Consider the following 24,866-nt stretch of genomic DNA (forward strand, 5'->3'; position numbering starts at 1 on the left):
TTTTACTAGAATAAGGTAAGATTCACTGAAATTTCCTATAATACTTAGCTCCACCTATTGGTCAAATGTGGTATTTTCCTTTAAAAAGCAGTTATTTACAATAATAAAGCACAGAATATAGTCCAAAATTATTTGTTTTGCCCCTTTTACACAGAAACAAATGTACATGCACTTTCACTGAGTAAATTTTTCATGTCTAAACCTCATAATGTATATTGTTGGTCGATTAAAATAAATAGAACTGTGAAACCCAGGTGAAGACCTTTAGTATAGTTCACAGTGTGTAGGCTGCTTAGCAGCAATTTATAAAGCTAAATATTTATGAAAGACTAGCGATGTTATCTAAATAATTTTACGTCACCTATCAAACTGCATATAATGTGCACCTTTCATCAAAATGACTCAGTGTGTTCTTTTATTAACATAGATGAGTCAATATACAAAGATAAGTCCATTTAGGCTTTAGATCACAGTAATCTTTTAAATGAAGGGATTATATTTAGAAGAATAAAATTTAATTACCAAGTAAGGGCAAGCAAGTATTAATACAGGAATACATGTCTTTATTACAGTAAATAATTAAAGAAAAACAGCTGTGAGCAAATTCATCCTATTAGTTTAGTGTGCGTGTGTGTGAACATTTTTATTTATCCAGATCAGGATTTCTAGAGACAGAGGTAGCAGAGGAAATGGCTCAAGTAAAGCTTCAAAAAGCAATAGGTTCTGATGGTATTCAAAAGAATAAGCAGCCGGTAACTCGGTATTATCCAATTGCAGTAGTATTTATTGGTTAAAGGGTAAATACAACAAAAATACGCTTATACATTTCAGCTGTGAGGCCTTAGACATAGCATTTTTACTCTGGACAAACGTTAACATTTTGTGGTGTTCTTCACTATTTGGGTTTCCTTTCACTTCTCCTTGTTGAGCTTTTCTTTCCCTCTATTTGGGCTAATTAAATATACTCACCTGAATATTATTATATTATTATTATTATTATATCATAGGGATGTATACATTAACATGTTTGTCCAAAGTAAAAATGCTATGACTAAGGCCTCACAGCCGAAATGCATAAGCTATTCATGTTGTATTTACCCTGTAAACAATAAATACTTTGGCAATTGGATAATACCAAGTTGCCAGCTGTTTATCCCTTTGAATCTTTATATTGAGTGCTAGTGGAAACACCAGTAGCCTAAGGCCCAGTTCTTCAACTGCTTCACTGGATCTCGATCTAAGCAATGCTTTTTTTTATATGTGCTCTGATGGTGTTCTTCAGAGAGTTTTATGAGAACTTTGAGGTATAGGGAAAATGAATCCCTTTACATAGTACAATATTGAGAGTACATTATTGGCCAGCACTACAGAGGAAAAAGGTTTGGCAGTACTAATTTCAGTTGATTGCAAAATGAGCAAACAAGCAATGAGAAAAAAGAATAGAATTCTAGAATGCATCGCTAAAGGGGTCACCAGCAGGGGAAAGGTGGCCCTGATTCACCCATATAGTTTTTGATTTATCTAGAATACTGCATCCAGTTCTGGAGACCTCACTTACAAAAAGGTAAGACAGAATGAGTCCAGAGACGGGCAACAAAAAATGGTGAAAGGTCCTTCAGGAACTTAATATGTATAGTCTGGAGGAAAGAAGATACAGGGGACACATGACTGAAACCTTTAAATACATCAAGGGGGTAAATATGATTCAGGAGAGCAATATTTTCAATATGAAGCCAAGATCAAGAACATGCAGACATGACCTAGTAGGAGGAAAGTTCAAGACTAATCTTAGAAAGTATTTTTTTTACTGAAATAGTGGTTGATGCTTGGAATAGACTTCCAGCAGAGACAGATAGTCAGTCAACAATAAGTAGAATCAAATGTGCTTGGGACAAACATAGATCTATACTCAAAAATAAAAACATGTGTACATTGAAAAAAAATGAGCAGACTGAATGGACTACTTAGACCCCTTTCACACTGAGGCAGTGTTCAGGCATTTGAGTGCTAGAACTGTAAAATGGCAGAAAACTGCCTCCCATCATTACAATGGGTGCTTTCACACCCGGGCGGTGCGCTTGTGGGACGTTCGGTAAAGTCCTGCAAGCAGCATCTTTGGGGCGGTATACAGCGCTCCCAAAACGCCCCTGCTCATTGCAGGAAGAAATGAGTTTTTAACCCCTTCTTTGGGGATAAAAGCACCCTGCTAGGGGAGGAAAAGGGCCACTTAAACAGAGCTAAAACACTGCTAGAATGATCGACGCTTTAGCACTAACGCAGCCGCGGCCCCAGCGTGAAAGGGGTCTTATTCTTTTTTCTGCAGTCACTCTTCTATGTTTCAATTAACAGCAAGTAGTAGTCAGATTCAATTGGACTTGTTTAGTGATGCTGAGGAATTTGTGGGTGCCTTCCTAAGTAAAATTTGTGCTATTAGGGAGTTATGTCAGAGAGGGTACAAGGCTGAGGAACCATTATATGTAAGTTGCAATGAATGCTGGGGGAAAGGAAGCCTATTGGAAATAAACCAGTAATCTCCACCACTGCGTTATAGGTAATAAGTAGTACTAATTATTTAGGTTGTGCATGACAAACAAATATTTACAGTACTGTATTTTATGAATCACTATACATCAATCATTTGAATAACAAAACAATGCTTTCTTTTTCCCATTTTTAAACCCTTAAGGAGAGTTTTGTGACTTACCCCTAAGAATGCATCAACTATAAATACAGCTAAAGGATCTAGTACAGTCCAGAGACCCAAAGCAATGATAAACTTTGACAAGATAGTGGGGAATGAGTGAAACAATACTTGACAGCTCCATCTTAGTAGAATCATTGCAAGCATTGATATATTTAAGGACATTGGTCCCACCACAACCATAAACACTTCTTCCCAAGTATGCATTAAAAAATGTTGATAGGTTAGCTCAACGGTATGAGGATAAAATGCAAACCTGTAAATAAAAACAAAAAAATTGTGTTTAGGGTGCTAGTCTATAGAAATGGATTGCAAAAAGACTGTAACAAACATTGGTCAATAGTTATTTGGTTATTAAATACTGATTTCAGCAAGGTTCTAATTTAATGCATTTCTTTGTGGTTTCAAATATAATGCTATTTATTTTATAATTAATTCCATACAATTAAATAAAAGTAGTTGACAAATCCTAATATATGTGTATAGACATAACAATAATAATAGGTTTTTCAAGTTCACAAATTAGGAATAGAATAAAATGTTTTTTTTTTTTTTTTTTGTGGCACAGAAAACATTTTTGTAAATACAAAAAATTAAGTATTTTCTGCTAAATGAAAGAGTGACCTGTTATACAATTTTATCCAATTAGGTCATATAGATTAACATACTGTATGTCTATCAATATTCATTACTGTAAAGAGTTCTGCTTTAACCGCAAACTTTTGCTTACTTTAGGACAGGGATCGAAATAGCCTGAAGAAAAAGCCACTGACTGCAGTAATGTAAATAAAGCCTTAGAAACCACATCAAGGCCATCATGAGCATAATTAACCAGAAGTCATGTGATTTCCACTGCCCCATGTCCAGTTCTGAAAATACTGCCCATATTACAAACGTGGTGTGCTTTGCAATTCTTTGATATACGTGCATTTCCTTTGTTGGTTTGGTGCTGAAAGAGATAAGACACAAAATGTTGGAGAAGTGTGGGGGTAAAATGGACAATTCTAAATACAAGTGAGCACAAAATTGTTTCTTTTGGCCTAGTTTCCATTCCTTGCAGGACAAAACGTATTCACTACAATGCCATCCCACACACTGTTCATATTTACCTTCCTTTTTCTCCACTGCTGCTTTATTTAACCAACAGGGGCAAAGAGAGAATGCACGTGACATGTGGCCTGGGACTCCTTCTCTGCCACATATGACAGTGTTGGGTGTATGTGCAGTCATTTTGTTAACATCTATGTTGTCACATGGCAGGAAAAGGAATGTTATATTTGCTGTTCCATACCCAGAAGTATTAAATATCAGAGTGACGGGGTAGTAAAAGGTGGATGAGTATGTGCTGTTAGCAATATGGCATTTGGCCTACAGGTGTGCTTTAAGATTGCTGAGTAGCCAGTAGCAGAAAAAATGGTGCTTATTTTATTGCACATGATTGCATAATTGAAGCGAATATTAACACAAGTTATTGTGTGAACATTAAACTATGCCACCTACTCTGCGATTAAAAAGTATACCTTCTACACAATATTATCCGCTCACACCTCGGCCCTCTCATGATACAGATTTACACACATAATGTTAATGGCCTTAACTCAAATTTCAGCCGACAGTTGGCATTGAGGAGCTTCAGAGATTCAGGGGCAGATGTTATATTAGTTCAAGAAACAAACTTTGACAAAAGAGGCTCCTTGGCGTTTGCTTCTAGATTCTTCCCCACAGGGTTCTTAGCATCCTTCATTAAAAAGAAAGCAGGGGTAGCTATTTTGCTCCCCATTCACACCTATATCCTCCTATTCTGACCCCCAGGGTCAGTTTCTGATCCTCAGAGGCAAATAGCAACAATCTGACGTGACTTTTTGTAACTTCTATGCCCCGAATGAGAATCAGATGTCCTTTGTAACTAAGGTGTACAACCGCCTATTTCGCACTAATCACTCCTTCTTAGTCATGGGAGGGGATTTCAACCTACCATTCTCCCCAGTATGGGGCAGGATGTCACTCACTAAGAAAACCACCCCTTCAAGCCTCTCCAGACAATCCCAATCAGGTGACTCGCAAGTTTGCCCTGTTCGATGCATGGTGAGTAGCCCACCCAACAGAGAGCCAATATTCCCATTACTCTCACCCATTTTGCACTCATGCGCAGTTAGACTATTTCTTTATAAATGCTCCCTTCCTATGGGCACTTTCTACAATTGCCATCTTACCTATGACGTGATCGGACCACCCCATGATACTTCTAAAGCTCAAACTAGACACCTCTAAGGTTAAACAATGCCACTGGCGGCTTAATGATTTTCTCCTGAAAGATGATGCAGCCAGGATGGATTTAGAAACTGCTCTAAAATGGTACTTTGTCGAGAACAGTGCCACCAGAGATTTCCACAGGAATCCTCTGGGAGGCACACAAGACGGTAATACGTGGACATTGTATAGCTACCTCGACTGCCAGGAAAAAGAATATCAAACAAATGAGACAGCAGACAGTATAGAGATTTTGAAACTTATGCCCCGTACACACGGTCGGATTTTCCGACGGAAAATGTGTGATAGGACCTTGTTGTCGGAAATTCCGACTGTGTGTAGGCTCCATCACACATTTTCCATCGGATTTTCCGACAGATAAAGTTTGAGAGCAGGATATAAAATTTCCGACAACAAAATTCGTTGTCGGAAATTCCGATCGTGTGTACACAAATCCGACGGACAAAGTGCCACGCATGCTCAGAATAAATAAAGAGATGAACGCTATTGGCCACTGCCCCATTTATAGTCCTGACGTACGTGTTTTACGTCACCGCGTTTAGAACGATCAGATTTTCCAACAACTTTGTGTGACCGTGTGTATGCAAGACAAGTTTGAGCCAACATCTGTCGGAAAAAATCCTAGGATTTTGTTGTCGGAATGTCCGAACAAAGTCCGACCGTGTGTACGGGGCATTAGAATCCAGACTTACAGTGGGGCAAAAAAGTATTTAGTCAGCCACCAATTGTGCAAGTTCTCCCACTTAAAAAGATGAGAGAGGCCTGTAATTGTCATCATAGGTATACCTCAACTATGAGAGACAAAATGTGGAAACAAATCCAGACTATCACATTGTCTAATTTGGAAAGAATTTATTTGCAAATTATGGTGGAAAATAAGTATTTTGTCAATATCAAAAATTCATCTCAATACTTTGTTATATATCCTTTGTTGGCAATGACAGAGGTCAAACGTTTTCTGTAAGTCTTCACAAGGTTGTCACACACTGTTCGTGTGTATGTTGGCCCATTCCTCCATGCAGATCTCCTCTAGAGCAGTGATGTTTTGGGGCTGTCGCTGGGCAACACGGACTTTCAACTCCCTCCAAAGGTTTTCTATGGAGTTGAGATCTGGAGACTGGCTAGGCCACTCCAGGACCTTGAAATGCTTCTTACGAAGCCACTCTTTTGTTGCCCGGGCGGTGTGTTTGGGATCATTGTCATGCTGAAAGACCCAGCCACGTTTCATCTTCAATGCCCTTGCTGATGGGAGGAGGTTTGCACTCAAAATCTCACAATACATGGCCCCATTCATTCTTTCATGTACATGGATCAGTAGTCCTGTTCCCTTTGCAGAGAAACAGCCCCAAAGCATGATGTTGCCACCCCCATGCTTCACAGTAGGTATGGTGTTCTTTGGTTGCAACTCTCTCTCCTCCAAACACGACGAGTTGTGTTTCTACCAAACAGTTCTACTTTGGTTTCATCTGACCATATGACATTCTCTCAATCCTCTTCTGGATCATCCAATTGCTCTCTAGCAAACCTCAGATGGGCCCGGACAAGTACTGGCTTAAGCAGGGGGACATGTCTGGCACTGCAGGATCTGAGTCCCTGGCGGCGTAGTGTGTTACTGATGGTAGCCTTTGTTACGTTGGTCCCAGCTCTCTGCAGGTCATTCACTAGGTCCCTCCGTGTGGTTCTGGGATTTTTGCTCACCGTTCTTGTGATCATTTTGACCCCATGGGGTGAGATCTTGCGTGGAGCCCCAGATCGAGGGAGATAATCAGTGGTCTTGTATGTTTTCCATTTTCTAATTATTGCTCCCACAGTTGATTTCTTCACACCAAGCTGCTTGCCTATTGCAGATTCAGTCTTCCCAGCCTGGTGTAGGTCTACAATTTTGTTTATGGTGTCCTTCAACAACTCTTTGGTCTTCACCATAGTGGAGTTTGGAGTGTGTCTGTTTGAGGTTGTGGACAGGTGTCTTTTATACTGATAACAAGTTCAAACAGATGCCATTAATACAGGTAATGAGTGGAAGACAGAGGAGCCTCTTAAAGAAGAAGATACAGGTCTGTGAGAGCCAGAAATCTTGCTTGTTTGTAGGTGACCAAATATTTATTTTCCACCATAATTTGCAAATAAATTCTTTCAAAAATCAGACAATGTGATTGTCTGGATTTATTTCCACATTTTGTCTCTCATTGAGGTATACCTATGATGACAATTACAGGCCTCGCTCATCTTTTTAAGAGGGAGAACTTGTACAATTGGTGGCTGACTAAATACTTTTTTGTCCCACTGTACATCTTCATCCTACATCCATCTCCTCAGAGAAATTATACGCCAATGGGCGGTCCTTAAGAGCATAGACATAGGTAGCATTGAAAAAGCCCTTCAAAAACTGCACCAGCTTTACTATGATAAGGGCAACAAAGCCCATACCCTCCTGGCCCATAAACTCCGGAAGCAGACCCATGCGTTGGCCCCTCTGGCCCTGCAAAACCCTACTGGGACCCTCCATTACCACCCTGACCATATAGCTCAATTACTCCGTGACTATTTCTCAGACCTTTACAACAACCCCCCATACGCACATCGTAAAAACTTCGCAGACCACGTTTGAGTCTACCTGATGAAAAGTGGAGTGGCCACCCTCCCTGTGAAATCCTCTCTGATAACCGAGGAGGAGATTTCTGAGACTTTGAAACTCCTACCAAAGAGTAAGGCCCCAGGCCCTGATGGTCTTCCTTACGAATATTACAAGACCTTCCTACCCAGCCTTCTCCCACACATGAGCCGCTTGTTTAATGGATTGCTGAGTAGAGACGACATCCCAAGGGACATGCAGACTTCCCATTTGAAAGCCAAATGAGGGGGGTTTGGCTTTCCCAAACCTCCTCTGTTATTATTATGCTGCCCAGTTGAGACCAATCGCATCCTGGGTCACCCTTCCTGCCTACAACCGCTGAACCCAAATAGAAAAATTATGGATAGCCCCCATCCACCTGAACATCTTATTGTGGAACACAAATGCTGATGTCCCTTCCACTTCCCTATTACATACCATGAACTTACTGCGTTCCATAGGGAAACAATTGAATCATAGCATCCCTCTTCAATCTGAGGCCTCCTTAGTCACAGCCTTTCTCTACAACCCTATAGTCTAACCTACCTGATGATCTCACCTTGGTTACAGAAGAATCTCTTCCACTATGGACACCTAGTGAACCCGGTAACTAGGGTATTACTACCCTTTGACAAACTTAGAGCTGAACACGACCTCCCCCGTATTGCTTTCTTCGGGTACCTTCAGATATGGCACTATGCTTTTACTATCGCCCCGACTCCTCAGTTCTCCGTACCTTCCCCATTTGAAAGAGTAGTCCTATCTGACAGACTCTCATTGGGGAAACATAGCTACATGCATAAATGGGAAGAAAATCTTGGGGAAGAACTGTCTCCTGAACAATGGAGAACTGTATGGTCTTGTGCGGCTAAAAGCTTTATGTGTACACTTTATAAAGAAAACACTTATAAGGAGCTCTTTTGTTGGTACCTAACACCATCTCACTTACACGCCATATACCCATCAGCTTTGGATCGCTGTTGGAGATATCTTCAAGATCCGGGGCATGTTACTCCATATTTATTGGAACTGCCCAGCTCTCCAGCCCTATTGGCGCTCGTTACAGGGGCTTCTCCATCAGCTGTTTGAGGTAGATATCCCCCTCTCCCCTAAGCTGTTTCTACTTGGCCTTCTCCCTCCTAAACTTCCCAGATTAGCAAAAAAACTGGCCACACATATACTCATAGCGGCAAGGTGCTTAATGGCGCTACACTGGAAAAATCACCATCACCCAACACTTTCAGACCTCTATGCTAGAATTAAAGACGTAGAGCTCATGGAGTCTATGTCAGCCCGCTTAGAAGATCGCATGGCTTGACATACGGCAATTTGGGAGGGCTGGTATCTCTGGGTAGAACCCCCTTAATTGCTTGGGGCACCCTCCGCCCTGTGGGCCGAGTCTAAGTGGGATCCTCGAGTGACGTGTCTAGCTGGTTGGAATTACTCTCCTATACACTTTTTCCTCCTTCCCCCCTCCTTTCTTTTTCCCACTTTTTTTAATCTTTGGAAATGCAGACCATGCAATTATAGGATAATGTTTGTCCTGATAGTACGTTTAACTGTTGATAGAGGTTCGCCTATAGGCTTATAGGTATTATTACTGTGTTATGTTCACACTCTTGCAGAGCTGTATTTTAGCCTTCTTTTAGTAATCGGCTATGCTTCATGTTTGATATTTGCAGGATGGATCCACACCACCTACAGAAGCCTGTTGATCCCTCATTATTTTTAATTTCTCTCCCTCTATTTTTTATTTTTATTTTATTTCATTACCCCTTCCTGTACTTGTGCCTTATATTTTTGTATTGAAACGATCAAAACTTAATAAAAATTGTCAATTATGAAACAAAAAAAAAGTACACCTTCTCAATTTCATGCAAATGAAATATAAATGTGTGTGAATATGTGTCACACTCAACAATTCACTACAAAAAAAAAAAAAACACAGTGAAAAAAAAACACAGTTATGAGCAGTTGTATTTATAATCCCTCTACAATTAATACATAGTTGAGAATGTTCACAGTATTGTGTGAACATTCTCAACTCCTTTAGTAAATCCACCTTCTTTTTTTGTGAAAATAAAATAAACCAACAGACACTAGTGCCCCGTACACACGGTCGGATTTTCCGATGGAAAATGTCCGATCGGAGCATGTTGCCGGAAATTCCGACTGTGTGTGGGCTCCATCGGACATTTTCCATCGGATTTTCCGACACACAAAGTTGGAGAGCAGGAGATAAAATTTTCCGACAACAAAATCCGATCGCGTCAATTCCGACCGCGTGTGGCCTGTTCCGACGCACAAAGTGCCACGCACGCTCAGAAGAAATTTCGACACGGAACAGCTCGGTCTGGTAAAATTAGCGTTCGCAATGGATACAGCACTTTTGTCACGCTGCAATGTTAAAAATGGTTTAATACAGCGCACTCTCTTCTTTATAATGTGACAAGAATTAAGTAGTTTTGCTGCTCATATTCACACACACTTCTCACAAACGTATTTTTTTGTTTTTTTCTTGGGATTCCCTGAATATATTGTTATTTGTCACATCTGACAGAATTTTTTTTTTTTGTTTTCTTTTTTTTTTAATTTAAAGCCATTTTTGGTTTAGATTTTATGTTTGTATTTTTTCCAAGGCTGATCTTTGTTTAATGTTATTTTTAGTTTTACTCCAGACTATTTTTGTGTGTGTTTTGTGTGTCAAGTTACCACAACACCATTGATATCTTTTATTATTTAATCTCAAGGAGATTGCTTGGTGTTGGTGTCCCTTGTTAATTTCACATTGTATTTTTGAAATGTACCTGAATCCCCACAAACAAACTGTCCTTTTTGAAGTAAAACACACATAGGCAAGTATAATTCAAAACAAAATTCCTCAGAACCAAACAAAGAGGGAGACAACGCTGGATAAACAGGAGAAATTAGCGAAGCCTGGGACCCCCAGGGCAGACATCAATTCTTGAACATCAAAATTGGTGGCCTGAGGAGTCCATATGTAAGGGAGGGCAGTCTGGTCCAGAAGTCCCAGAGATCCGGAAAGCAGCAGATGACATCTGTGTCCCCAGGCTGTGGTACCACAAGAGGCTGCATCTTTTGGCCGACCAGACTGGATCCAGGGTCCTCACTTTCTGGTCTTCCTTCCACGCTTCATTCCAGGCTGTGGCTGTGCTGTTGGAGATGTGGCAGGAGGAGGAGTAGGACCTGGAGGAGGAGGAGGACTGGGAGGACCTGGAGGAGAAGGAGGAGGAGGACCTGAAGGAGGAGGAGGAGGACCATGTGTGAGTTCGCAAAGGTGTGTCCTAGATGTAATTTGGGCCCTCATACCTTTATTAAGAGCCTCCAATATGAGCGACTCACACATGAGTTGTTGTCCCTCCTCCATCCTCTGCATTGTAGAGGCAATGATGGCAGCGAAGTCATCCTCCACGGTGGGTGGTGCTCCCAGGGCCTCTGTAGCCCTCCAAAGGGGCCTATGGCAGCCTCCTCTAGGGCACTCCTCCTCCTGCCACTTTCTCTTTCCAGGTGTAGGGGAGGGACCTGCAGATCAGGCAGGCGGCTCGGCCCGGCCACCTCCTGGCTGAGACTTCCCTGTGTATGAAAAAGGGACATGGTTTTAGTTTTTGCATCATCAAGCACAATCAGAAATTAGTACTCCAAACTAACATCTAGTTAACATCATTGATTGGACAAGCAGAAATATTTAGAGGAATGTTATACCTGGCTCAAGCCGGGCTCCTCCACATGTTGTTGCCTGGAAGGCCCAGGTTGGGCGTCAGAAGCCTCAGCTGGAAGGGAAGGAAGCGTGGAAGGAAGACTGGAGAGGGATGACCTGGGTTCAGTCTGGCCTGCCAGAAAATGCAGCCTGTCATAGTACCACATCCTGGGGACATAGATGTCATCTGCTGCTCTGGATCTCTGTGAATCCTGGACTTTCTGGCGCTCCCTTACATATGTGCTCCTCAGGCCACCAATTAAGATCTTCAAATATGTGATGTCTGCCGTGGGGATCACCTGCTTCACAATTTCCAACAATTGATCCAGTGCTGCCTTCCTCTTTGTTTGGTTCCTGTAATGTGGGTGGTTGATCTCCCACAAACAGGGCAGCTCCCTGAACATGTCTATGAATATTGACATGAAGTCATTATCTTGTAATAAGATATCCATGTTCACTGCAAGACACAACACAAGACAAAGCCTAATGTCAGATAAAACTCTCCTAATCTTGTTACAAGATAGGCCTCAATCTAGAAGCAGTATAGGCACAAGTATGTCTCTTACTTTCGTTCTTACGATCGGCGCGTCCAATGCTCCTTCCTCCGCTCACAGATCGTACGTAATACGCACGTGTGTTCCGCTTTATACACACTGCGCATGCGTGTAACTCCGCCCGCCCCTGATGTTCTTTCTAGTCTATTCCCCGCCCCTTTTCGTTCGGCGCAGTGGGTGAAGAGCACATGGTGGAATCACAGCAGGTGCGTGCTAACTATAGCAACGAGGAGGAGGAAAGCCCGGAGACAGAAACGTCCCGATCCAGAAGGAGAAGATTTAAGGCCACAAATATGTCCTTTGGGGAGATGTTGAAGATGGTGGAAATCCTGAAGAAGGCCGACTATGATGGAAAGTATGGGCCTTACCCCAACCCCAATATCAGAAAGGCCAAGATCATGGCGAAAGTGGTCAAAAGTCTGCACCGGAATTTCAGGGTACGACGATCGAAAGATCAGCTCAGGAAGCAGTGGTCGGACCTGAAATTAAGAGAGCCCGAGCAGTACCGAAAGATCCGGAGAGTGCTGCAAAAAAGTAAGTAGTTGTGCTGTGTTCCTATTCTATTTGTTTTTATTACGTTCGTGCTGCTCCATATGCTTTTCTTAATTGTACAGTTTAAAATGTGAATTTTAATGTTCATGGGCCCATTATTTGTTCGTATCAAACATTTTTTTTCGGCCTCTAAAACACCATTGTTTAGGCCATATGCATTTTCCTACATTCTTTAGGGCCTACTTGGATGCAAAATATTTGGTTGTGTAGATGGGTTTGTTACTAGAATGAAATGCAAACTAGATTCTGTGTAAGGAGAGGACACTCAGCAGCTGTTTTCACATCTGGACACTGGAGCACTAGTGTGGGACACAAGAACACCCTTTTTATTCGGGGGCCCACACAGGTGCTCCAGTGTATACTATAGGGGGGTCTCCATCTGTGAAACTTGTACAAAACAGGTAAAGTATTGCAGGTTGACAAAGGACAATAAAAAAGCGACATCTTGGAACTCTGCTAAAATTGACAATTGTACCCCACTTCCAAGCAATGTTTACTATTTATAGTTCTGCCATCAAATATCTGTGTGCTAATTATACCATTTTTGTTTTACATAGGGGAGAAAAGACTCGGAGGACACCCCTCATCCGAGGAGACCAGAGACCCCCACCTCTGGAGGAAGGTGAAATACCCCCAACACAAGCGGAGCTGGAGGAGGAAGAAGATGTGGTGGAAATTGGCACCACAACAGGTGAGTGTCTGCGACCACAGGCTCAGGTAAGAGATGGATGCTGGCAGATTTTTGATACCTGTTTTTGTTTGGTTTCTCTCTTTTTAGGTGATCATGAGGTTAGGGATCGAGATCCTTTCACATCAGAAAGTGCCCAGATCCTGATCGGGGAGATAATGGGGTGTAATTTAGAATTGGAAAACATCAAGAAAAAAATCAATGATGTGATTCAAAAAAATAATAACATCATTGATGTTTTGGGGCGAATTTAAAACCCCACAAAATCACTTTTTTTTGTGTGGTACAATGTTTTAAATTTTTGAGCGATGTTTCGAAATGCCAAATTTGGAGGATGCACACAGTGTGCCAACATGTGCTATCTGCCATCACGGGAGATCAATGGACGCGTTTTTGGGGTGCAGCCCCTTCCTCAATAATAAAGTAGCTGTGAGGAAGGGGTTGATCCCCCGTGATGGCAGCTAGCACATGTTGACATTCGTAAATTGGTGTGCATCTTCCAAATTTGGCTTTTCAAGGGGTGACTTCACCCCATCTGAACGCAATATCAAACACAGTTAATAAATACTCATGTCTGATATTGCTTTCAAGTTTTACCATATGTGAACTTTGTAAGTTCAAGTTTTTTGTCTTTCTTGTTGGTTTTACACAGGCCTGTTTTATCGTAAATGTACATTTCTATTTTTGATAATGCCACCCCAAAAATTGTTATACAACAAACATGTTGGTTTGTTTTAAAAAACATTTCTAAATGCACATGTGATTGTGCGTGTATTAAAAAGTTTGTTAATCAAGAATGTGTGGATTATTGTCTCAACGCTACAACACTTTTGTGGTGATGTAATTGCTGTTTTCTGAGAAAATGGTGGTTATTTCCTAAGAGCAAATCCTCTTTGCACTACAAGAGCATTTTCATTGCATTTCATTGCAGTTTCAAGAGCATAAAAAGTGGATACGCCTTTAGTAAATAACAGCCAACAGTGCTTTGTATAAGGTTACACAATCACGCCATTTTCAGGACTCCACACATTGCTGTCAAGGTCAGCTAAAACAAACACAAGCAGTAAATGTCACCAAAGATTAATTTTTTTTTTTATTTGATAAATGCTTCACAAATTGTCTGGCATATTGATGGCCCCCCTACCCGCAAAGAACTCAAGGTATCTTAACCGGACATCACGGGCACTCAGGGAGGGCAAGCCAGGACGGCCACTTTCAAGCGCCGTCAGGGTTGTATCATGTAGATTTCTGGCATCAGGCCCAACTGAGCCAGCATAGTTGGCAGAATGTTGGCGTAAAAAGTTATGGAGAACACAGCACGCCAGGATTAGATGATTAAGTTTATACTCCGCCATATGGATGGGTGTCAGAAATAGGCGGAACCGGCTGGCCATGATTCCAAATGTGTTCTCCACCACTCTTCTGGCTCTGGCCAGCTGGTAATTAAAAACCCTCTGTTCCGGGGTGAGGGTCCTCATTGGGAATGGCCGCATAAGATGGTCCCCCAGCGCAAATGCTTCATCCGCAACGAAGACGAATGGGAGTCCTTCCACATTGTCCTCTGGAGGTGGCAAGTCCAAGCTGCCATTCTGGAGACACCTGTAGAACTCCGTCTGGGCGATGACTCCACCATCGGACATCTGACCATTCTTCCCCACGTCCACATACAAGAAGTCGTAATTAGCCGACACCACCGCCAACATCACAATACTATTGAACCCCTTATAGTTGAAATAGTACGACCCCGAGCTGGGTGGTGGGACGATGTGGACATGTTTCCCATCAATTGCCCCTCCGCAGTTAGGAAAGTCCCACCGCTGGGCAAAGTGGAAGTCAACAGTCTGCCATTCCTGTGGCGTGGAAGGAAACTGTTGAGGAAAACAAAAATAATTTACTAATTTTGCACATAAACATGGCAAGCAGATTAGGCACAAACATTCTTGGCCAACCTCCAGATAGCATTTATTAAGGGGAAATTAACACCAAAGTATAAGTTACACCTATCATATCCCCCCCCTCTCATGGACCATTTCTAACATTATAGGGGGGGGAATCTTGGACAGGTAACCCTCTCCACTTTATTGAGAGATGAATGCCTAAATACAGGGTATTACTTGGAACAGCCCCTCCTTAGTTACACTATTGGCAGCCCACTGGACAGGTAAGAAGTGTCATAATACAAATATATAAATACACACTGTACACATTTGAGGACATTTGGACATTCTGATATTACCTATCAAGATAATAATAGTATACAAAAACTTTAAACAGTACCATTGGAAAGTATACAGGCAGGCCCTTGCACTACATGCTTTGGGGAATTCATCCATAAATCTGACCACAAAAGAGATGGGTGTAGTGTGTATGGGTTTGGCAAAGTCAGCAGATAGATGATTGAGGATAGATAGAGAATTGGGATCCGCTGACTTAGCAGTTGGGGGGAGGGAGGGTTTTGAAAAATGATTTGGGGACACCACAAAAAAAAGCCTCTGGCACTCTGCCTTAATTTAAGGCACAAATCACATTTATAAATATTTTAGGGGGTGTTTGGGGTAAAGCACTACTATGGAGCTGATAAAATACATTGTTAAGTGACTACATGAGGTGACTATAGGGGCAGGAGACCATGCTGGGAGGTAAGTGAAGGCAAATATGTATGAAGGACAAAAAAAAATAATTACATAAAAATCCAGCATGCATGAGGACAAAGGGGACATTCACAGCATATTACAATCATGGTAATTAGGGAATGAGGAAAGAAATACAATATATTATCAAACATTAAATACACTAAAATGTGATATTAAAAGATAAAAATCTTACCTTAATATACTCCTTCTGCAGGACCTGGATGATGGCAGAACAGGTCTCTGGGATAATGATCCCCAGAGCCTGGGGGGAGATGCCTGTTGAGAACTTGAGGTCCTGCAGGCTTCTCCCTGTCGCCAAGTACCGCAGGGTAGCGACCAACCTCTGCTCCGGAGTGATGGCTTGCCTCATGCAGGTATCCTGCCTGCTGATATAAGGGTCAGCGAAGCCAGCAGACGGTGAAATACGGGGTCCGTCATCCTGAGAAAGTTCCTGAAATCATCAGGATTATTCTCACGGATCTCACGGAGCAAAGGCATATGAGAGAACTGGCCACGCTGAAGCAACCAATTCTTGGTCCATGAACTCCTCCCCACCCTGTTCATGGACTGGACTTGTGTCAAGGTCAGGACCCCAACACCAAGCCCCCGCACAGCACGAACTCTACGAGGAGTACGTAAATGCAACATGGCTAGAAAACGGTCAGCTGCTCAGAACGAAGTAACAGAACGCACTGAAGAACAGCAAGGCCTGTAAAGAGCGACCTGAAAAACAGTAATGAACGCACAAGAACACAATGACTACTTAAAGTCACGCGGAACTTGCTTGCACGCACTGAAGAGCAGATACAAACCCACAAGCACAAACTGAACGGCAGAAAACGATCTGAAAACCACGAGTCTGAAAAAGCGCGAATCGTCTCTCACCAAACTTTTACTAAGATGAGATTAGCAAAAGGAGCCCAAAGGGTGCCGTGCTTGGTTCTGAAATGGCCTTTTCTAGTCTCGTCGTACGTGCTTGACGTCACCGCGTTGTTGGCGATCGGAAATTCTGACAACTTTGTGCGACCGTGTGTACGCAAAACAAGTTGGAGCCAACATCCGTCGGAAAAAAATCCTAGGATTTTGTTGACGGAATGTCCGAACAAAGTCTGACCATGTGTACGGGGCATAAGAATTAGGATATCCCTGGCTGCCCTGAGCACATAGGAAAAAGGGCACGTGTCAACAGGGTGGACAGGAAGGCAAGACAAGGGGTAAGAATGGGTGGGGAATGGTTTACAGATGTGACGTAGGGAGCAGGGAGGAGGTAGTTCTTATGGAGACCTTGAGGAGGAACAGACAGCGAGGTGAGCAATGTGGATACAAGTGTAATGGGAAAGTAAGATAAGTATGATTTTTTTTTTTGATCAGCACATTTCTATAATGAGTATATCCCTCCTGCAGCAGAAAAGGGATCAGGCATCTTCCCAGGTGGAGGAATGGATATCGCAGCTTTTTTCTTGTTTGATTACAGGCCACATCAGAAAAGGAGGAGGCCACCATTCAGATTCAGCCCTCCTGATCCCCAACAACAGCAGAGGTGCAGAAGCCCTTCAACAGAGAATGATTTGGCCAGGAGATCAGTCCCCATGCACTGTACCAACATTGATTGGGTTAGAGCTCCACATAGCTGAGGAGGCAACAGTCTGTAAATCGAACCAGGCTTACAGGAGAGGATGGTCCCAGGGACACAGACCTTCTGATTCAGCCAAGGCAGGAAGCTCACACCGGGCTACAGTGTCTGCTATCTCCAGCAGAGCACAGGCTTGATCTGTTGAGAGGTGAAGAGAGCGGGAGAAGCCTAGAGTTGCTGAGAGGGAGAAAGACTTTGTTAACCCCTGCAGCCCATGTAAGAGAAGCATGGGGAAGGCTGGAGATGTCTGGTGGAGTTTCTATGGTTTGCACAGGACAGAGCAGTGCTGGGGATCTATGCAGCAACTTAGACAGAGAGAGTAATAGGCTGCAGTTATGGTGGTCTACATAAGATCCAAGGTATTGAGGATAGTGTGGCTGCCCTATCGTTTGCTTTCTTTGCAGACTACAGATCAAAGTCCCTGAGCAAGATGGCAGCCCAAGGGTTCTGGCAGTGCATTGTCAGCCCCTCTATGGCTTAAAACCTCCAGCCCATCAGGTTAAGCACCTTCCAGTTCCTTTGCAGATGGCATTCGTCAGGGGGCATCCAGGGAAGCTTTGTCATCTGGATCATCACAGGAGTCGGGAACAGTGGAGACACACCGGCCGCTTATAATGTGCTTTCAGGTGAGCCTCAACATTTTTTACCTCTTGTGTTATAGAGTGGAGTTATTCCTGGGCTTGGCATAGGTCAGCAGGTGGTGGGATCTTGGAAGCGCATTCATTTACCCATTCTGTATGAATCAGGGAGGACTTCCATAAGGCAAGTGTCCCTTTAGTTATTACTAATACTGTTGCAGTTTTATCTACCTTGCGAACAAATTAAAACAGACTTCATGGTTTTCATGGGGGTGGTGGAGGTCCAGAAGCAGTATAAATTGCTTCACCAGTGTAAGGACCTGTTTTGAATACCCCGAGCAATTAATAATCTATTGCTACTGATATGGCACCACCTAGGTCTACATCAACCAAAAGGGATGTGACTGTACCTACTGCTAGAAACACAGGTACTGTAGCAATGCCAGCAAGTGATGATTCCTCAGCAGTCCCTACCACTGCACACAGAAAGGATAAGGTTGAGGTTAAAAAGGGTGATAAGCCAGTGCTAATATCAGATGCCATAAAGAGTGTCACATGTGTGTTTTTCAAGAATCATTTGGGGGCACATGTGAAGGAAAAGCTTAGGGATAAAGTCAGAGAGTAAATTGATATTTTTAACATTTTGTCACTGGAATGCTTTTCAATTGAAAAATTGGAAAGGGGTAATGAACATAGGAAGGAGGAGGATGAGGACAGACATAGATATTATCTAATCCCTTGCCATGTTTTATAATTGGTGTCAGGTTTTTTGCAATCCTGAGGAGCTTTAATGGTGAGAAATCAACAGAGCAGTGCTTAAGCCTGTGTTGCTTTTTAGACAATACTTCAGGCATATTGGACATAGGGGGTAAAACCTGGATATGCTATGATATACAGTTTCATCAGCGGATATCTGTATGTCCATTCCTGTGTAGGCATCCTAAAAACATTGCATTAAAGCGGAGCGCCGCCGAAAACATTTTTTTTAAAAGTCAGCAGCTACAAATACTGCAGCTGCTGACTTTTAAAACATGGACACTTACCTGTCCAGGGCGCCCGCGATGTCGGCACCCGAGGCCGAAGCGTCTCTCCGTCCTCGGGTGCTGCCGCCTCCATCTTCGGTAAGGGAATCAGGAAGTGAAGCCGTGCGGCTTCACTTCCCGGTTCCCTACTGCGCATGCGCGAGTCGCGCAGCGCAATACGGATGGTCCCTGCTGCCTCTGGGACCCATGTGTTTCCCAGCAGGCAGCGGGGAGGGAGCAGGAAGTGGCGTAAATAACCGCAGATTCTGCGGCTATCTATGCCGGAAGTGGGTACAGATACCTGTAATATACAGATATCTGTACCCCCCTTCCCCCTGAAAGGTGCCAACTGTGTCACCGGAGGGGGGGAGGAATCTGATGAGTGGAAGTTCCACTTTTGGGTGGAACTCCACTTTAAGGATGTGACTAATGGCATATCCAAAAATACAGAAGGAGTAGCTGGTGGCTTAATAGCTTTAGTGTCTTTTTCCCAGTTATTTAAAAAATAATGGTTTGCTGGCTCTTCAATGAGAGAGCTTGAAAGTGGGGATGGGGGGCAGTTGCTGTTTCAGGCATGAATGTTGCACATGTGGGGGAAACAATCACCCGCTTTCTTGTTGTTTCAGAAGCACATGGGCTGGTAGTGGTGGACAGGGAAGTTGCGATGCAATTGAAAAAGGGGGGGCACCAGTAAGTGTCACCACAACGCTACCCTGATTAAATGAGTATCACAATAGTGTAACAGCTGGCCTACTTTTTTATGGTGTTTCTGATATATTTCATATCCCAGTGCAGTCAGTGGGTGGGGGGTTATGACTGTTCTAATTTGCAGTCAGCACTGGAATACTCTGATGCTGTCAGGAAGAAGTTGCAGAGGGAAATCTCTCTCAGCAGGCAAGCAGACTCTTTTTTCCTGTTCCTTCTTGTAGTAATCTTGGGATCCATGAATCTTCAGAGGAGAGCAGTCATGTGACCGGGTCCATGCAAGAACGAAGCTGTGAGGAAGTATCTTTGGGACCACATCTTCCGAATTGGTGCTCTGTTGTTGCTGAGTAGTCGCACAGGAAGCAGGTTGGCAAGATTCCCTACAGAGTCTCTCAAGGGACATCCCTCGAAGTTCATCGCTACTTCTCCCTCTACTAAGCCTGTTTTGACTCCCCTGAGTAAGGGCGGTCGCTGGCTCACTGGTAAGCTTTCAATACATTATCACCAGGTGGTGGGCAGCACTGGCGGTGGATTACTGATCCAGAACTCCGCATGGAATAACTTTTGGACTTCACTCACATTATAATTCAGAACTTTTATTTGTATTCACTGTACTTGCTTTTTCATCACTTATGGACTTTTGATTCAATGTTATTTTTCATTATTATTAGGTGTTATTTATTATTGATTGCAGGACAATTTTATGGGTCAGATGGTAGACGCACCAACTAGAAATAAAACATTACTGGATCTACTGATTACCAACAATACAGACCTGATAACAGATGTGGAAATACGGGGCAATTTAGGTAACAGCGATCACAGGTCAATTAGTTTCAGTATAAATCACACAAATAGGAGACATGAAGGGAACACAAAGACACTGAATTTCAAAAGAGCCAACTTCCCTAAACTACAAACCTTGCTAAAAGGCATAAATTGGGATAAAATATTAGGAACAAAGAATACGGAGGAGAGATGGGTTTGCTTTAAGAGCATATTAAATAAGGGCATTAGCCAATGTATCCCATTGGGTAATAAATTTAAAAGAGCGAACAAACATCCTGGATGGCTTAACTCCAATGTAAAAATGCATATAAAAGCAAAGGAGAAGGCCTTCAAAAAATACAAGGTTGAGGGATCATCCACAGCATTCAGAATTTATAAAGAATGCAATAAGAAATGTAAGGGTGCAATTAGGATGGCTAAGATAGAACATGAAAGACACATAGCGGAGGAGAGCAAAAAAAATCCCAAGAAATTCTTTAAGTATGTAAACAGTAAAAAAGGGAGGACAGACCATATTGGCCCCATAAAGAATGAGGAAGGACATCTGGTTACAAAGGATGGGGAGATGGCAAAGGTATTGAATTTATTCTTCTCCTCAGTCTTCACGAGTGAATCGGGGGGCTTCAGTAACCAAAACTGCAGTGTTTATCCTCATGACACAACACAGGAAGCACCTACATGGTTAACAGAGGACGGAATTAAAATTAGACTTGAGAAACTTAACATTAATAAATCACCGGGACCAGATGGCTTGCATCCGAGGGTTCTTAGGGAACTCAGTCAGGTGATTGACAGACCGTTGTTCCTAATTTTTACAGACAGTCTATTGACTGGAATGGTACCAGCTGATTGAAGAAAAGCCCATGTAGCACCGATATTTAAAAAGGGCCCAAAAAACATCCCTGGGAATTACAGACCAGTTAGCCTAACATCAATAGTATGTAAAGTCTTGGAGGGGATGATAAGGGACTATATACAAGATTTTAGTAATAAGAATGATATCATTAGCAGTAATCAGCATGGATTCATGAAGAATCGTTCTTGCCAAACCAATCTATTAACCTTCTATGAGGAGGTGAGTTGCCATCTAGATAAAGGAAGGCCCGTAGACGTGGTGTATCTGGATTTTGCAAAAGCATTTGACACAGTTCCCCATAAACGTTTACTGTACAAAATAAGGTGCGTTGGCATGGACCATAGGGTGAGTACATGGATTGAAAACTGGCTACAAGGGCGTGTTCAGAGGGTGGTGATAAATGGGGAGTACTCAGAATGGTCAGGGGTGGGTAGTGGGGTTCCCCAGGGTTCTGTGCTGGGACCAATCCTATTTAATTTGTTCATAAACGACCTGGAGGATGGGATAAACAGTTCAATCTCTGTATTTGCAGACGATATTAAGCTAAGCAGGGCAATAACTTCTCCGCAGGATGTGGAAATCTTGCAAAAAGACCTGAACAAATTAATGGGGTGGGCGACTACATGGCAAATGAGGTTCAATGTAGAAAAATGTAAAATAATGCATTTGGGTGGCAAAAATATGAATGCAATCTATACACTGGGGGGAGAACCTCTGGGGGAATCTAGGATGGAAAAGGACTTGGGGGTCCTAGTGGATGATAGGCTCAGCAATGGCATGCAATGCCAAGCTGCTGCTAATAAAGCAAACAGAATATTGGCATGCATTAAAAGGGGGATCAACTGCAGGGATAAAACGATAATTCTCCCGCTCTACAAGACTCTGGTCCGCCCACACCTGGAGTATGCTGTCCAGTTCTGGGCACCAGTCCTCAGGAGGGACGTACTGGAAATGGAGCGAGTACAAAGAAGGGCAACAAGGCTAATAAAGGGTCTGGAGGATCTTAGTTATGAGGAAAGGTTGCGAGCACTGAACTTATTCTCTCTGGAGAAGAGACGCTTGAGAGGGGATATGATTTCAATTTACAAATACTGTACTGGTTACCCCACAATAGGGATAAAACTTTTTCGCAGAAGAGAGTTTAATAAGACTCGTGGCCACTCATTACAATTAGAAGAAAAGAGGTTTAACCTTAAACTACGTAGAGGGTTCTTTACTGTAAGAGCGGCAAGGATGTGGAATTCCCTTCCACAGGCGGTGGTCTCAGCGGGGAGCATTGATAGCTTCAAGAAACTATTAGATAATCACCTGAATGACCGCAATATACAGGGATATGTAATGTAATACTGACACATAATCACACACATAGGTTGGACTTGATGGACTTGTGTCTTTTTTCAACCTCACCTACTATGTAACTATGTAACTATGTAACTATGATTGCTTAATTCTTTATATTGTTTTTTAACAATATTTTCACAATATTTTTCACTTATGACATTTGTCCAGCGCTGCACTGTTCTATTTATAGTAATCTTGGGGTATCACCTTTAGGTATTGTGCTCAAGAAAGTGCCGGATAAGTTCCGAATGGGTCATGATTTGTCACATCCTAGAGTGTCATCAGTCAATTATGATATCTTCCCTGAGCTCTCTACTGTACTCCATACATCTTTTGATGAAGTTGTTGTATTGATCAGGAGCATGGGCCAGGGGACTCTGATGGCAAAGATGCACATTGAGTCAGCTTTTTACCTTTTATGGGTACATCTTGACAGCTTGTACTTCTTAGGTTGCATGTTTGGAGCCTGTTATGTGGATCAGTGCTTAACCACTTCAGTACAGGACACTTATACACCCTTCCTACCCAGACCAATTTTCAGCTTTCAGCACTCCCGCACTTTCAACGCCATTTACTCAGTCATGCAACACTGTACCCAAACAAAATTCTTATCTTTTTTTTCACACAAATAGAGCTTTATTTTGGTGGTATTTAATCACCACTGGGTTTTTTATTTTTTGCGACATAAGTGAAAAAAAGAGCAAAAATTTTGAAAAAAACAACTTTTTTTTTAGTTTCTATGATAAAATTTTGCAAATAAGTAATTTTTTTCATACATTTGTGCCAAAATTTATACGGCTACATATCTTTGGCAAAAAATAACCCAAATAAGTGTATGTTATTTGGTCTGTGTGAAAGTTGTAGAAAGTTGTAGTGAGTTTTTTAAAGTTGTAATTTTTTTTCCCACAAATCTTGGGAAATTGAAGAAATTATTATTTTTTTTTTACACAAAATTGTCATAATAACAAGTTATTTCTCACACACAGCATATGCATACTTCAAATTACACCCCAAAATACATTATGCTACTCCTCTGAGTATGGCAATACCACATGTGTGAGATTTTTTCACAGCCTAGCTACATAGAGAGGTCCAACATGCAGGGAGCACCGTCAGGCATTCTAGGAGCATAAATTACACATCTCATTTCCTAACGTCCTATCACATTTTTGAAGGCCCTGGAGCACCAAGACAATTTAATTACCCACAAAATGACCCTATTTTGGAAAGCAAACACACCAACGTATATTCTATGAGGCATTATGAGTCTTTTGAATGGTTATTTTTTTTCCAAAAGCCTTTGAAAAACTTGTAAAGAAAATGAAAACATATTTTTTTTTACACAAAGTGGTCAATTTATAAGATATTTATAACACATAGCATGTACATAGCAAAAATTACACCCCAAAATAGATTCTTCTACTTGTCCCGAGTATGGTGATACCACATGTGTGAGACTTTTATACAGCCTGGCCACATAGAGAGGTCCAACATGCAGGGAGCACCGTCAGGCATTCTGGAACATAAATTACACATGCAGGTCCAACATGCAGGGAGCACCGTCAGGCATTCTGGAACATAAATTACACATAAAATTTCCTAACGACCTATTACACCTTCAAAGGCCCTGGAGCACCAGGATAAGGGAATTACCCACAAAATTATCCCATTTTGGAAAGCAAACACCCCAACATATATATTCTATGAGGCATAATCAGTCTTTGAATGGTTCATTTTTTTCCACAAGTCTTCGGAAAATGTGGAAAGAAAATGAAAATATATTTTTTTTTCAGGAAGTTGTCAATTTATATGATATTTCTAACACATAGCACGTACATAGCAAAAATTATGTCCCAAAATACATTCTGCTACTCGTCCCAAGTATGGCGATACCACATGTGTGAGACTTTTACACAGCCTGGCCACAGAGAGATGCCCATTGCCCAACATACAGGGAGCACCGTCAGGCATTCTAGGAGCATAAATTACACATCTCATTTCCTAACGTCCTATCACACTTTTGAAGGCCCTGGAAAACCAAGACAATTTAAGTACCCACAAAATGACCCTATTTTGGAAAGCAAACACCCCAACATATATTCCATGAGGTATTATGAGTCTTTTGAATGGTTCAATTTTTTTCCAAAAGTCTTCGAAAAAATTGGAAAGAAAATGAAAACTTATATTTTTTTTACACAAAGTGGTCAATTTATA

General features: G+C 42.1%; 1 protein-coding gene across 1 annotated transcript in view; it reads right to left on the reverse strand.

The window, feature by feature from the left end:
• The window catches only part of LOC141146025 (uncharacterized), a 130,590-nt gene that overhangs the window by 12,056 nt on the left and 93,668 nt on the right, over nt 1-24,866 (reverse strand). The window contains exons 6-7 of the mRNA XM_073632794.1: nt 3,432-3,614; nt 2,705-2,957 (exon numbers count right to left, since the gene is read on the reverse strand). Of these exons, the coding sequence (XP_073488895.1) occupies nt 2,705-2,957; nt 3,432-3,614 (436 nt within the window). The remainder of the gene's footprint in view (nt 1-2,704; nt 2,958-3,431; nt 3,615-24,866) is intronic.

The sequence above is a fragment of the Aquarana catesbeiana genome, linkage group LG05 (genome assembly GCF_042186555.1).
Source record: "Aquarana catesbeiana isolate 2022-GZ linkage group LG05, ASM4218655v1, whole genome shotgun sequence".
NCBI classification, from domain to species: domain Eukaryota; kingdom Metazoa; phylum Chordata; class Amphibia; order Anura; family Ranidae; genus Aquarana; species Aquarana catesbeiana.